Source organism: Hirundo rustica, chromosome Z, assembly GCF_015227805.2.
Source record: "Hirundo rustica isolate bHirRus1 chromosome Z, bHirRus1.pri.v3, whole genome shotgun sequence".
NCBI classification, from domain to species: domain Eukaryota; kingdom Metazoa; phylum Chordata; class Aves; order Passeriformes; family Hirundinidae; genus Hirundo; species Hirundo rustica.
The window spans coordinates 70,402,341-70,417,992 of NC_053488.1; the positions used below are offsets into that span (position 1 = coordinate 70,402,341).

The 15,652-nt window shown below is 40.7% G+C and overlaps 1 protein-coding gene across 1 annotated transcript in view; it reads right to left on the reverse strand.

Annotated features, from left to right (window-relative positions):
- The window catches only part of DGKQ (diacylglycerol kinase theta), a 97,605-nt gene that overhangs the window by 12,960 nt on the left and 68,993 nt on the right, over nucleotides 1-15,652 (reverse strand). Inside the window, exons 16-20 of the mRNA XM_040091014.1 lie at nucleotides 8,825-8,976; nucleotides 7,327-7,475; nucleotides 6,559-6,740; nucleotides 5,013-5,113; nucleotides 431-577 (exon numbers count right to left, since the gene is read on the reverse strand). Coding sequence (XP_039946948.1) covers nucleotides 431-577; nucleotides 5,013-5,113; nucleotides 6,559-6,740; nucleotides 7,327-7,475; nucleotides 8,825-8,976 — 731 coding nt within the window. The remainder of the gene's footprint in view (nucleotides 1-430; nucleotides 578-5,012; nucleotides 5,114-6,558; nucleotides 6,741-7,326; nucleotides 7,476-8,824; nucleotides 8,977-15,652) is intronic.

Consider the following 15,652-nt stretch of genomic DNA (forward strand, 5'->3'; position numbering starts at 1 on the left):
GTGCAAACAAAAAACCTGCCTTAATCAACATCACATGTTAGAAAGCCAGATCTCCTGTAGATTTAGCTTCCACAACAGTTACTCTAGCTCCCTGCAGGTGTCAAGGAAGCACTCACAGGGCTGTAAAGGTATCTGAACTGTGGTCTTCCATGGCTATCCAGGTAGCATCACATTCCATGTGTATTGATCAGCTGCCTGTAGGACCTGGGGCTGAAATCCGTCTGGTCTTCACTGCAGGAATTGCTTTGGTACCCAATCCTCTAGCATGTCAGAAAGTGTGTGCAGATTTGATTATCGATTGCAGGTTAACTGCCTTTGATCCTGTTACCAATTACCTAACCATGTGACTTTTGATGATCAAATACCAAGCAGCAGTTCTACACACACAGTCCAGCATGCATCCACAAAGGATCCTTCCTCTTCTTTTTACCTGGGTATATTAATAAAAATGAGTCCTTCTATACTTGGTAATTCCACCTCGTGCTGGTCCACTTGCAGCTTTATGTCCTTGTGAAGGTTTCTAGTATGGCTTATCTTCTGCAGCCCAACTTTCACGTAAACTCCCTTGTTGTGAAACCTAGGAGCAGACAAGCATCTTGTAACTAAAATGTGAGGCCAGACATAGCACTTTTCCCTGTGTGTATACCACTATTGTCCTCTAGCAGGTATGTTTAAAGAGTCTTTCAATTAAAATCCATTTAAAATTCTAGATCTACTGCAGAAACAAAGCATGAACCGTGAAATGCTACTTTACATACCTTTACTTAAGGGATGATTCTGCTGTTGAGGCATGTACAGATTGTGAAATTTTATTACAGAAAAATCGTCCCTTCTTGAAACATTGCCTGAATACAATGCCTCTTTGAAATGTAAACTTCTGGGCTGGAAGATTACGTTTTTGATTAAGACTTAGAGGTCGTCATGACCCATTTTTGGTTTTTCATGCAATGCTGCAATACTTATGGCAAAAAACCTTTTGAAAATCTTTGCTTTACACATTTCTAATTAATTTGAAATATACTTAGCTGCAGAAACTTAAAACAGGCTTAGTAATGTCAGCTTAAGATTGTGATAGTCACTTGATAGGGACAGAGCTCTAACACCTCTAAATTTAGAATAAAAAAGATGAGGAAGATTTTTATGGCATCCCTAGAAATGGCAAAATATTTTAAGAATAACATAAACAAAAGTTAGTTAAACACACGGACTATTTTCTTCTATAATGGAAACCTTTGGATACATGGCCTTCAGAGCAACCTTAAAATAAAAAACATAAATTTCCATTATTTGACCCTACTAGTATATGGGTGTCATTGGAATTCAACTCTGAAAAATCTCTCTAGCATTATGTCTAAATACCGTAGACATTAAAGCAGGGAAGACAGCCAGTGCAGGTTACAGCTGAGTCTTCAGACAGAGACTTTTCAGTCACCCTGAATTATTACATTGGGAATGATTAGACCTATGTCCTAACAGTTTAGAATAGCACCAAATTAAAGGTACTTCATGCAACACCATTTAACATACACTTCAGCTCCATGCAAGAGCATGGAGTGTGCCTTAGTGTGTCTACTTTAAGACAAGTGTTGTCTAATTTGGATAGAACTGAAAAATACAGGAATATCAGTCAGAAACATAACACTTGCAATATCCCCAAGAAGTAATAATTTTTGTTGCACCAAGAAGGAAGCCTTCAAAAACTCAAGGAATACTTCACAGTGCCCTAACTGCAGAACAGTTATATATCTCTGTAAAATAAGTCTAAACTTGAATTAGATTGCACAAAATATTCTCCCGAACCTTGCATTTAGGAAACTGCTTGCCACAGCAATCTTCTGCCGTTTTGTATGGTACAAACAAGATATGATCTCTTCTGTATATGCAATCCTTAAGACTGCTCCAGGATCCCACAGAAATTACTTGGATGAAGAGCCAAATGCCTCCTCAGTAAGTTTGCTGACAACACAAAGCTGGGAGGAGTGGCTGATACCCCAGACAGCTCTGCAGCCGTCCAGAGAGACCTTGACAGGCTGAGGAGACGGGCAGAGAGAAGCCATCTGAAATTCAACAAAGAGCAAAGGGAGAGTCCTGCACCTAGGGAGGAAAAATCCTGTGAAACATCTGGGGGCAACCTGCAGGAAAGCAGCTCTGAGGAGAAGGACCTGGGGGTCGTGGTGAACCACAAGCTGTCCCTGAGCCAGGAGTGTGTCCTGGGGGCCAACAGGCCAATTGGATCCTGTGTGCGTTAGGAAGAGCATCACCTGCAGATTGAGGGATGTGATCCTGCCCCTCTGCTCTGCCATGGTGAGGTATGTCTTCAGTCTGTGTCCAGTTTTGGGTTCCTCAGTACAAGAGAGACATGGAGCTCCTGGAGTGGGTCCAGTGGAGGACAACAAAGATGATTAAGGGACTGAAGCATCTCTTTAACCAGGAAGTCTGAGGGAGATGAGCCTGTTCGGCCTCAGAAGAGAGGGAACCTTATCAATGTGTTTAAGTATCTGAAGGGACAGTGTCAAGAAGACAGAGCCAGGCAGCAGGCAAGGACAAGAGGCAACAGACAGAAACTGATCCACAGAAGTTCAACCTGAACATGAGGAAGAATTTCTTTACTGTGTGAGTGTGTGTGTGCTCCCGTTTTAAAGTCATCTTACCTTTGTTAACTCCTCCTTTGAAAATCCCACCCCTATAATGCCCTGTAAGACCCATGACCCTGCCCCTGCTCTGTCTCTTCGTCTTCATCTCTCTTCATCCTCACCCCCTCCCCAGCCTGGGGTAGGGGCGAATAAATGGATTCTTGAGCTTCAACAAAAACTTCTCTTGGCAGTTTCCCTGCTGATAGTCACTGTTGCCACATGACACAACAACCATGCTTGGAACAGATTGTCCAGAGAGGGTGTGGAGTCTCCCTCGCTGGAGATACCAAGAACCATCTGGAATGCAATCCTGTGCCAAGTGCTCTGGGATGACCCTGCTTGAGCAGGAAGGTTGAACCAGATAACCCACCGCAATCTCTTCCAACTTGACCCACTCTGTGATTCTGTCAATGAAGGCAGATGTCCTATCATTAAATTTTACACGGTGAAAGAAATAAAAACTCATATAGTTTGGCACTCACCAAGGCAAAGGCCATCAATATCACAATATACACTATTTTTATCTGCCCTGAAATGCAAGATCAGCATGGAATTCCTGCAGGGATGTTATCCCTGCACTTTGAGCTGTTAGCTAAATGTAAGCAGTCCAGAGCATTTAAAGAGACTACTGAGTGAGGCCAGAGAGCACACAGCTTTTGGGACATTTATCAGTTTAAGGTCTTGCTTTAAAAGAGCGCTCAAGCCCGTATTTCTTCTGAAGAATACCTGCATTTTCTGTTGCCACAAGCTGAAATTTACTGTTTTGCACTCAAGAATACCCAGTTCACCTACCAGAAGCTGCTGCATCTTGCTTTAAGTAGATACCATTTTTATTTAATTTACTAGAAATAATTTTTTTAAAAAGCTAATATTACTGACAAGAGCGTGCACTTACTTATCATGGGGAAGCATAAATTCAACTATTTTAGCAGTCATTTTCACAGGCAGTTCAAAGGTAAATATCATGTGTCAACATGCACAAGCTTTTAGCTTCCACAGAAATGTACCTCAGTATCAATTAATTATTTCATGTTTCCTTTTCAGAAGTATACAGCCTTTCAGATTTGAAAAAAAAAAAAAAAAAAAAATCTCTTCTTTCCCAGAAGTTCTTTGAGTCACCCTGCAAGAATGATACCAAGACATTGCCCACTGCACTATGGATGCTGCACACTGAGAAATGACTGAGATGAAGATAACAGAGATGCAAAGCACACAGGGCAACAGCAATCAAAGTATATCCCTTAAATGCAGTGGCAATAAGAAGAGGATGCATCTTTTGAAATGCTGCAGCTTTGTAAATGTGGAATAGTATATTCTGAAGAAAGAATGGACATAATTTGTACATTAACTGCACAACTCCATCTAGAAAACTTTCTTACTAGAATGAATACTGCCATACATGAACTTATTGCCTGATTTTACTACCTAAGATGCTTTCAGTCAAGTGTATTGAAAATGCAAATCAATTCCTAATATGTATCAGGAACTACCTGTATTTACATCAACAACTGTATTAGTCAGTCTTTAAGAAAAGCACCATGAGCAATGCCTGTAACAACAGACAGAAGACTACAAGATAGGTCAGATTACACATCATTGCATTCTTAACTGGTCAGAGAATAATTTTAATAGTTACAATTTGAACACTGCATAGTTGTAACTGGCTGTAACTCTGGCAATAGACAATTTAGAAGGCATTTAATCACAAACATAGGGGAAAACAAACAAAAATAGTTTCTATAAGGAATTACTGATTAATTACATAGACGTGATTTCTTTGCTCATCAGTTTCAATACTTATGGGAAGAGGAAAAAGTCCCATTATTGGTTGATATACAGGTCAGAGAGGAGAAAGATCTCTGTTAACACATCTTTAATAACATTCTCACTTGAGATACAGAGAGTTTTTTATCCTTAATACCAGCATGGAGGTGCTGCAACAGCACTAGGCAAAACTGAAAAAGGTGCAGAAGTTCTGAACACTTCTGAGCAGTGCTTATTGCTCACATAGCAGCACTGCCCTCTCACTCCTGCTAAAGGCTTTGAGCAAGAGATATTTCTACTATCTCAAAATTTCATTGAACCCAACAATGCAGTTATTGTCATACTAAGAATACTGAATAACAATGACATGGCTTCCAAAAACTGCTTTGGTGCTCTCTCTTGGAAGAGGACAAAAACCCCACACCAAACCCAAATGAACAAAACACAGGAATTTTGTGTCTATGACTTCCTGGCTAGCTTAATTCCTCCTTGTCCCAGCTCTGCCACAAGCAATATTAGTGGATACCTGTAGCATTTAAGATTATGTTGTAGTGTAAATTGGAAGTAATACAATACCACAGAACTGACCTTCACACCTTGATTCCCCAGGATTACCTGCTATTAAATTTCCCTGGTTCTTCTTCTCTAGCATGATGAAAATCCAAGCTCAATTCTGCATCAATGCCAAGACCACAGTAATTGTTCATCTGTACAATCTGACCAAAAGGAAAAAAAAAAAAGGTATAATTTCCTGCTACATTTATAAATGAAAAATGAAGATGTTCCAAAGCTTTTCAACAAAAGAAGCTTTGTACATGATTCTTCCAAGTCAGTTGCATCTTGACAGATTCTGGAAAACATTTTCCAGAAACACTGAACTAAAAATAAAGCTGCATGAACAACTGTTGACATGCATAGTCACTATTTCCAAAGTATCAGAAACATCAAAATTTAATCTTAATTAAAAGTAACAAACATGGTAAGGCAGAAATAAAAACAAATGCAGAAATAAAACCAACTCAACCTCTCAAAAAAATTCTATGCAATAATTTCACAAGCTGCTGAACACTAATGCCACTATTATTTTTGGCATCAGCCATGGATTTATATTACATCATTGGGAAGACACTCTTACTTTGGAAGATGACCAGCTTACACTAGATGAATGAAGAACTTGACTTCACCTACTCAGCTGCATTTTAACCAGCTCCCTATATGCCAACCTCAAGTTCCTACATATTTTGACCATTTCTTCCATTAAATCTTCCTTTGCATGTCAGTTCATTCCACAGCTGTTTTATCCTAGCCTTACTCTCCCATCCTTCACCTTTAAAAAGCAGATTAGGCACCATGGGAAAAAAAAGCCCCTGTCTCCATCAATCTAAAAGTAGCTGGAACCAGAGCATCTTAAATCCTCGAACTGACTCATAATGCCTAGGATTTTCCAGTGACCAGACTAAAATCTTGGACAATTGCTACCATTGTTATGAATTCCTACTTTCTTTTGCAAGCCTCTTGTCAATTTCTTCCTTTAATCTGAAAAGAGACAGAACCAGGATTCACATACAGCATCAACATTTTTATTTTCCTAAGCAAAACCAAGCTCATATGAACCAATTTACAGTGACTTTCACTCAAAAAAAATTACAAATAACAGATGGCACATATACAGGCACACAATAGCAGTAAGACGACAGAAGGATTTACTTCCTGTATATGCTAGCAACTCCTAGTAATTTCTTAAACAGTGAAAGGAAACATGAGAGTACCTTTTGAGGAAGGGAGTCTTTTTGGTTGACACTCCAGTTTTACAAGTGTTTTGGACAGTGTTTTGGCATTACTTCCAAAGCCTTTTCTTATTTGAGAAATAATTTTCCTTCCAGCTTAAGCAAATAGGAATGTCATTGCCATGTGAATTAATCCTCTATTAGATGCTTTTTGCTAAACAGCTACAAAACGTGCCTTGCAGTCAACTAGCCCTGCCAAAACCAAAACCCTGGGTTCAGATGTATGCTGTATTCACTAGGAAACAGCTCAGTAAGGCCAAAGCACAAAAAAAAGTGAACAGTAAAAACTGAACGACGTTAATACCCATCCCTCTTTGTGATTCTCACCAGAACAATGGTTCATAAGAATCCCACCAAAATGGTGCTCAGCTTACCTTGGGAGGCTCAGGTTCTGCAATGCCATTTTCTGCACCTTCAGCTGGCTCTTCTGCATCCAAAAGGATAGTCCAGCGATCCATAAGAACATCATCCGCCTCATCCACAGAAACCAAAATGGAGTACGGGTCCTCCCCACTGTAGCCAGCTCCCCAACGCAAGACCCTCCCCAAGTCATTACCTGGGCAACAGTGAAGAACACCAAAACATGACCGTGTTTCACAATCAGTTCATCAGCCCCATTTTACCAATCACACTGCATTAAGGAGCTCCAATCAAGTCACAGAATTAGTTTGTTTCGAAGGAAGAGTTAACTAGCAGGAAAAAAAGAAATCTAAGTTGTGTTGTGTCTGCACATGGGCTTACCATTGTATACAGACACACTGGAGCATTTCCACAAAAAGTGGTAGAAAAACCTGTAATGGAGTTGAGACACCAGGGAGCAACTGAGTTTCTTGTCTTACAGCAATGGCTGATGCACCTGTGGTTGTCAGGAGGAGGATAATTTACCCTCTCAGCTCCTGCCCATTCAGCCACACACATATCAACACTTCTGCTGACTTGTTTTTCCTGATGCTGTTTTTCTGAAAGCATGACTGACATTTCCTTGAAAAGCTGATACTGTGGTTTAAATTCCAGCAGCAGCCAGAACTGAATCTCACAGAATCTCGGCTGCAAAATTAAATTCTGTGTCAGACAGATAAAGATAAAACTTTTCAGAGGGCTTCTGTGCTCAGCAGAAGAATGGTTCTTGCTGTGATTCTCACCTGTTCCTAAAGGTAAGATGGCAACTGAGGGCTCTGAGCACACCAGCTTGTGCCTGATCTCCTCGAGTGCACCAAGGACCCAGCCAACGGTGCCGTCGCCTCCACACACCAGCACTCGGAAGGAGGGGACTTTGGAGAACGTGTGAAACCTCCATTGTGAAGTGAAGCACAGGGGAAAAGAAAAGTTACAATGGAATATAGGAAATGCAAAGTCCCAATATGCTGTTTAAAATAATACAGTATTATTGGATTTCTGTCCATGCCCCTTTACTGTAAGTTTCTGGATCAAATTCAACAAAATGAACAGAAAAATATTAAGTTTTAGATAAAGATGATTTTAAAAAGAGTGAAAACTATATTCCTCTAAGATTCTTCACAGACAGAACTAAATGGTTAATCACTTCCTTTCTCAAGGGCACAGAGACCTAAGTAGTCATGTGAACATCTGTAACTCTCTAAATCCTAGAGGAGATGTTGATTATCGGTGGTGTTTTTGTACTTAGTCACAGGAATCACAGTACATTTTCTTCTTCATAGTACTGTCTTCCTCGTGATGCTTACCTTTTGTGGCTTTTCATCCTACGTACCGACATATCATGCAAAAGAATTTTTATTTCCCATTGCACAAGAAGCAATGAACAAGTGGGAGCATTCTGCCATAAAACTACAGAAAGATTCCAAAGCCAAAACAAAATGAACTAGTTACTGAAGTTGCAGCTTGAAGTGCATAAAAAAGATAACAGAATTCTACTGTTGTGACAGAAAAAATAGTTTGGATAGCTTCTTTATCTTGTCTCCTATATAAGCTGCATTTTTCCCACAAAGCTTTTGTTCTGAAGATCTTGTCATGATAAGGTTTTTTATTAAAGTAGTAGTGAAGGAATGAAGAATAGGCTACAACCATTGCTTTCAGTTTTATGAAGCTGTAAAAAGTGGGCTTCATTAAATCAAGTCATCAGTTCCTGTCCTCCTAGAAGCACATTATGTTCTGTTCCTTGTAGAAATGTTGCAGCTGTGATCAGGCAGACCCTGTTGATTCTGCAACTGTGGCCAAGTTTCAAGAGTCAAAATAGAAAATTTCATTACACTTTCCTAGTAATTCCCATGAAACATCAGAAGAAATAAAAGCAAAAATCCACCCTCATCAGGAATTGTGACATTTCTCTTTCCATCTCTATTCAAATATATAATATATTTATTTTCAATAATTATTAAGTATGTGCAACTATAAAGTGCGTATGACTTTGCCAGGGCCAGACTCTGCTAAATTTGACAGAAGTATATACATCAGAAACTACTCTAGTCTCTTTTGAGAACCCCATAAATATGTTCTCACAGTACAAACAGTCAGAAGGAAATGATCCACTGCCCTGGTCTTCAGGCACAGAAGCCATTTAGATCTTCAAAATAAGTGATTCTAGTCTGCCCTTTTAAAAAACAACAAAACAATGTTAAAACAAACAAACAAATAAATAAATAATAAAGCATGATGACTTACCCAGGCAGTGGGCCCCCATTGGTAAGTTCAAAGACTTGATGTGGGTTTAGCAGCTTTCTAAAACTGTACAGTAGATCCCGACCTTTTAGACCACCACTTTTTGGATTCACAAATACAAGAAGTGGGCAACAATTCTGTGGTATTTTGGAAGCCTGAAAGAAAACAAGAAAAAGGATTAGTCAATGACATGAAAAGGCAGGAAAAGTACTACTGCATCTCAGAAATATTACCTGATGCTTCCTTGATGCCTAATTTAAAAAAAAAAAAAAAAAAAAAAAAAAATCCAGATTCTATAAATAAAAAAATTCGGTGTCCAGGATGGACAGGTTGGCTGCTGGTCTTGCTTCCCTAGAAACTGAGGAGTTCTTAATCCACTCCAAGTACACATTTGGGCCGAACATTAGAAACAAAGGCATTTTAAGTAGCCCTGCCTACACATTTCCAGTAAACAGTTTAGGCCAAAGAACAGCATGAAGGATAAGAGTTCTGTACAATTAAAACAGTTTCCTTGAAAAGTGAGAACTTCTCCACAAACCAACTGAAAAATCTTTCTTTAGTTTTGTGGTTGTCTTAGAATGCATGTCAATTTACAAGGACACAGCATTTAAAAATGAAGATGTTCGGTGCACACAGTGGTGTACTTCTCCCTATGAAATTAGAAACTGGAAGTTTCTTTTAAAAATATATAAGCCAAGCTTTTTCATCATGAGGATTTACTCAGGGGTACCAGTATTCAGACCTACTGAAGCTGCTGCTGCAAGTACTGTGAAAGCCTCCAGAAACTGACAGGAGGCCACTGGACACAGAATAGGTGAGATTTCCTGAGGCACTCCAAAAACTGCAAAGAAACAATATCTGCTGCCTCACTAGAGGTCAAAACTTGCAGCACATCCAACAGGATGCACCTTGGGACCAGTTTTCGCCCAGCCTATTCACCCATAAATAGTTCTGTGAAATGATCTGTAAGTAGTTCTATGAAGATTAGAAAACATCAGCACACCTTTCATCCACCCTGCCACAAGGCTGGGGTGCGGGTACATGCCAGAAAAGTCCATTGGACATTTCAGCAACTGCACTTCTAGACAGAAGCATTTGCTATAGTCCCTAAGTTGTGGTAATTCTTATTTACAAATTGGACAGCATTCAGGAAACAGCAATTTGTCACGCAGCTGACCGGATGGATTCAGGGAACAGAACAACAGTGCTAAATATAAGTCAATTTAGACAAGAATGATTCAGGGGTCGGTGAGGCAGCAGCATGACCACAGTGTGAAAGCATGTGGAGAGATACCAACAGCTACAGACAGGACGAGGCAGCACCCAGACAGGCTTTCAGCTGCTGCCTATGAGTGACCACCAGAGACCATGATCTGAGGTGAACAACAGAGAAATCGAGTCAAATTAATGTGTTAAATTTGTGGGGATGCAAAATGGAGCCTGACATTGAGATACCCCAGACCTGTGAGCTGATTTAGGGACTTTTACAAACAAATGATTGTTTCGGTCTTCACAGTACTTGAGGGATTTCCTCTAATTTTCTGTTCTTAGAAGAGCTAGGTGCTAATCCTCTGTAAGTCACACCCTGCCAGATGTGTCAAGATGCTGACAAACACATAAAAATCCTTCTCTAACACTGCTTGCATGAGTAATGCTCTCTGCCATCCAGTGTGACTTGTCTCTTGATAAGGAGAAAACACATTGAAAAGAGGAACACTAAGCATGTATAAAGGCTGGTGAAGCAGGTACACTGCCCCTTCTTTACTCATCCTTCAAATTCTATGAGACATTCAGTTTGAAAATATATCTGTTTTCCTGAAAAATAAATGAGCCAAACAAGGGCTGTTTTGGGGGACAAACAGTCAAAACAATCCCAATGTTTTATTTTACTGGAAAGGTTCTACTGCTGATAAAACAAGTAGGTTGATGACAAGGAGGCTGAAAGCTGTGCACACAGCACTCTCCAAAGGAACTACCTTCATGCTAAACTGACAACTGAAGTCAAAATACCTTTGGCCTCAAGCTTCAGGCTTTATTGGAAAGGGGGAAGCAATTACTTAAAGCATGTCCAACACATAACAAGGGCAATATATTCATTGCTGATAAGCACATGGAAAGGATATTTGTAGGCAGCAAAGGAAGTCTATGGAACATGATGCATGCCACTGTCACAAAAAGGATTCCTTGAGTATTAAGTCAACAACTCAAGGATACACATCCCAAAAAGACAAGTGGATTTTGTCCCCTTGAGCCATTCCAAGCATTAATGGAAGAGTAAGCCGAGTTCTAGTGTTTTCAGAAGTAAAGGCCATCTTGTTACTCCATCAGTTCCTGCATCATCATCCATATCCCACTTAAAATAGTGCTTCGATAATCACAGAATCATCAAGGTTGAAAGACAACTTTAGGATCACCAAGTCCAACCATCCACCCAGCACTGCCACTGTAATGCCTAAACTACTCAACCACATCCCCACCATCAGATCCAGATAACTCTTGAACACCTGGAGGAATGGCGACCTCCCTGAGCAACTTTTTCCAGTGCCTGACCACCCTGACAGTGACTTTTTTCTAATATCTGATCTGAATCTCCCGTGTCTCAGATTAAGGCCATTTCCTCTTGTCTCACTGCAGGCACGGCAGGAGAGACTGACCCCCACATCCTTTCAGAATGACCCCACACCCTCCTTTCAAGGAGTTTTAGAGGGCGATGGGGTCGCCCCTGAGCCTCCTCTTCTGGAGACTAACCCCAGTTCCCTCAGCCATTTCTTAGAAGACGTGTTTTCTGGTCCTTTTGTGATCCTTGCTCCCTTCTTTGGACAAACTCCAGCATATTAATGTCCTTTTTAAAGTGAAGGGCCCAGAACTAGACACAGCACTCAAGGTGTGGCTTCACCAGTGCTGAATACATGGGGACAATCCCTGCCCTGCTCCTGCTGGCCACACTATCGCTGATACAGACCAGGATGCCATCGGCCTTCTCAGTCACCTGGGCACAGTCCTGGTTCATTTTCAGCCAGATGTTGACCAGCATCCAAAGGTCCTTTTGTGCTGGGATGATTTCCAGCCACTCTGCCCAGCCTGTAGTACTGTATGGGGTTAAATCCTACGAGTAACAGAAGGCAGAGCAGCTCTGAAAGGAAACATCATGTCCCATGGGGTAACAGAGCACACTGTTCCCTTCCACCACTCCTTGTTCATCTTTTACTCTGCCATATCCTCTCTCCTGTTCACTTCCCATTTCTTCCTCTTCAGAGCTTTTTAAATAACTAAATTTAATCTCCAGCCATCTCAATTTTCTGAACAATACCAGCAACCTGAAACCTGAGGCTTGGTATAATGCCTGGAAGCTCGTGGGGTTTAAAAAAGGGGGGTTAACAGGATAATAAAAAGAAAAAAAAATATGAAGTCCTGCAGCTCAAAGTAAACAAAAACTTTTTCAAAAAAGAGACCAACCCAACACTGAAGTCCAACAAATACCTTACTTGAATTTAACAAGAACATTTGATTATCTTCTCTTTAGGAAATCAGTTTCTAAAAATACTGGTTTGGGACAGTCAGAAGTGACATACTTTGTGAACACATGTTTTATATTACTTGCTTTTACAGGCATGTTCTAATGCATTGGGTTTAAAACCAAATAACTGAAATAATTCAAAAGCAACTTAAGGGAATCACAACTATTTCTGAGACATGGTGCACTCTAAGGCATTCAAAAGCACAGCTGTGTTTTGTAAAGTTGTCTGAGATCTTACCCAAGTAACATAAATTGTTGCAAATACATATTTACAGTTTCTACTGTAAATTGCCAACTATATTTGTCAAGTGTCAATACTGTAACTAAAACCCCCCCAAACCAGTTAAATATATACCCTGAATGCTACTAAGATTCACAAGCAGCTACAGCGAATGCCTGAAGCTAATAAAAAATCTGTATGTAGTGTAAACTGAACAGTTCTACTAATCAAACCCACCTTTGTTAAGGTATTCCCCAATGTAATTTCCTAACTATACACATTTAGATGCAGCTATTCAGAATAAAAAGAAGTGTTCAAGAAAGTGCTTGTCTTTACAGTGAACTTGCTTCTCATCACAACCTTTCATTAAGCTTAAAGGAGTAAGAAACACTGCTAAATCCCCAAATAAAGGCCAGCTTCTAAGAAAACAATTTTTTTTTAGTAAGGATTAAAAGCTCTTGAGAGTTTGTACAATAGATCAGGGCTGCTGCTCTGCTTTTTCAAGAGCACACTCTTTGTTACAATTACAGACAGCCACAAGGGTAGTGCCCTTATGCTGCACAATTTTTAAAAGTTCCTTAACAAAGCCCCACTGGGGACAGACAAGTGAGTTTGTTACTGGGCAGAAGAGAGTATGTGACTCACGGCCCAAGGACTCCCTTCCCCCTTCAGCCCTGGCTTCAGTGCTGTGCTTGAGGAATAAAATCTGCAGAAGGGTTTTGTGTTGGCTGGCATTCAGGAAGGAATTTATTGCTCCTTTCTTAGAGACAGCTGAAGGAGGCTGCATGATTTGGACACTCTGACAGTCACTGTGAATGCTTAATTTGTCAGGAGTAGCAAAACACGGCTTAAAACTGGGGCAAGATGTTTATTACCCACACTAATCCCCTTTCCATTGACTGTACTGTGTAATCACGTCTCACAACAAAGCAGAACAAGGCGTTCTGTGCCACCAGCCTATCAGTGTGACAACCACGGTACATCTTCCCGGATGGTGGGCTGTCTCCAGGAACTGCAGATATCTCTGACAAGCAGAATTCAACATTTGCAAATGGCTGCCAGCATCTTCCATATGCAAGCATTCACAATGCCCTAAGCACAAAAATTTCTTCACCCTTAGGCCAGAAAGGACTCATTATCTGATGAGAAATTATGTGCAAGGTGTCACAACCTTACCGGAGCAGCAGCTGGGTCAACCACCAAGCCTTTTCTTTATTTTTTGGCATATTGGAGAAATGGAAGAACCTTAGAATCATAAAAGTTGAAAGAGGACCTGCAACATCATCGATTCCAACCTTTGACTGAATATCACATTGTTGACTAGACCACAGCACCAAGTGTCATGTCCAATCCCATCTTGAACACCTCCAGGGACTGGTGACCCCACTGCCCCATTGGAATGGGGCAGTCCATTCCAATGCTTGAAAACTCTTCCAGCACAGAGTGAAAAAGGTGACACCCTTTTGAAAGGGTGAAAAGTAATCACTCGTGTTTTGGCTAAAGTGCTCATTTAACTATGGGTGCTTTTAAGATGCAAATATTTGTGTGAGGACTTGGTAGAATGAATGAAAGTTTCATCTATTTGGGAACCTTCCAGATGTTTTCCTGCTACTCTTAATGAATGAATCTGATAGTACATCAGGGGGCACTCCACTAGTAAAAAGCATTAGTGATAAAGCCACGAAGACCTGTGCTGGTATTGGCCTCATACAACTGTTTGTTGACTTCCTTGTTTGCCAGTGCTGCAAAACAAGTTCTGTTAAATTAGTTCTGAATGGAAAGACTTAGTCTTGCAATGTCTTTCACCTTGAATTGATACCAAAGGGTGAAACATAACTGTCCTTGCAGTTCCTTATGCACAGCAGGTTAAACAGCTCTACAAAATGCTGCACTTTTATTTTTTCACACTCCAGTGAAGACAGTATTTTCATTTCTTTGAATATTGTGAAATGAAAAAGTGTTTGATTAAATTCCTAAAGGCCTGAAACAGCAAAACAGATCAATACATCTGATACCACTAACTGCTTGACTTTCTGATAAGCAACTTATGCAAACTGATTCTGCCCTTAGACTTCTCAGTAAAGGTAGTAAGAAGGTGGATTGCTCTGAGTAGACTTGAGCATGCCAGACTAGAACCATGCCTCCATCTTAGACAAAGCATCAGACACAGTGTAAGCAAATTTTACCTCAGAAAAATAGCACTAGCAACCTACTAACCACCAATACTTCTGTGCTTTTACCAGTTTTTAACAAGGCCTATTTTGGTTTGTTGTCTTTTTCTGTTGGTTGGGTTTTTCTTCAATTTAATTGGCAATTCGGAAAAATCATTATCCCTTCATTCCAAATTTCTTGGTATTTCACTCACAAAAGGAATTTCAAATATGGTGTAAATTTGGTATTGTGTCAGTTCCTGGTACTGTATTTAAATTATCACACATATAAACAAAGACTAATATTATCATAGGCTAAAAAGATAAGCCTGGGTTGGAGTACCACAGAACTCATTTAGTCCAACTGCTACCCAAAGTAAAGACAAAAATCAACCATTAGTCTACCCTGGTGTTGGGGGTTAAGTTTTCCCATGGAATTTTCCCCCCATAAGTTGCTAGGAGACTAAATACCGATGCTTAAAGGGTGCTTGACCCGTACAAAAGAAGTGGATCACTTAGTTTAGGGGGGAGGAAAAGGCTCCCGAGAGCTGAGGGTGGTGGTTTCTCTGCTCCCAGTTTTCCAGGGAGGACGGTCGGGCGACTGGTAGCTGCGTAGAGTCCATTGTTAATGTAGGGGTTCGGTCCTGAGAATTCTATCATCTGTTGGAGCGCCCAGGAATTCGGAACTTTTTCCACTGCCCTGCTGGATCTGGGTCAGCCTGGGTCCAGCCACCGCGGCTTCTCCGGCACTGCTCACTTCGCCTGCCAGGACACCCCCCTGCCTGCCGGGACAACCCACCCTTTCCAGCCATCAGCGCCAGAGTTTCCACCGTTTTGGCTTGGTGCTCTTGGGGTCCCAAGAGATCAGACTGCCCGGGGCTTGTGAGACAAAGCCCCTCGGCGTTCTTGGTTCTGTTTTATTATTATTATAATTGCTGTTGTTG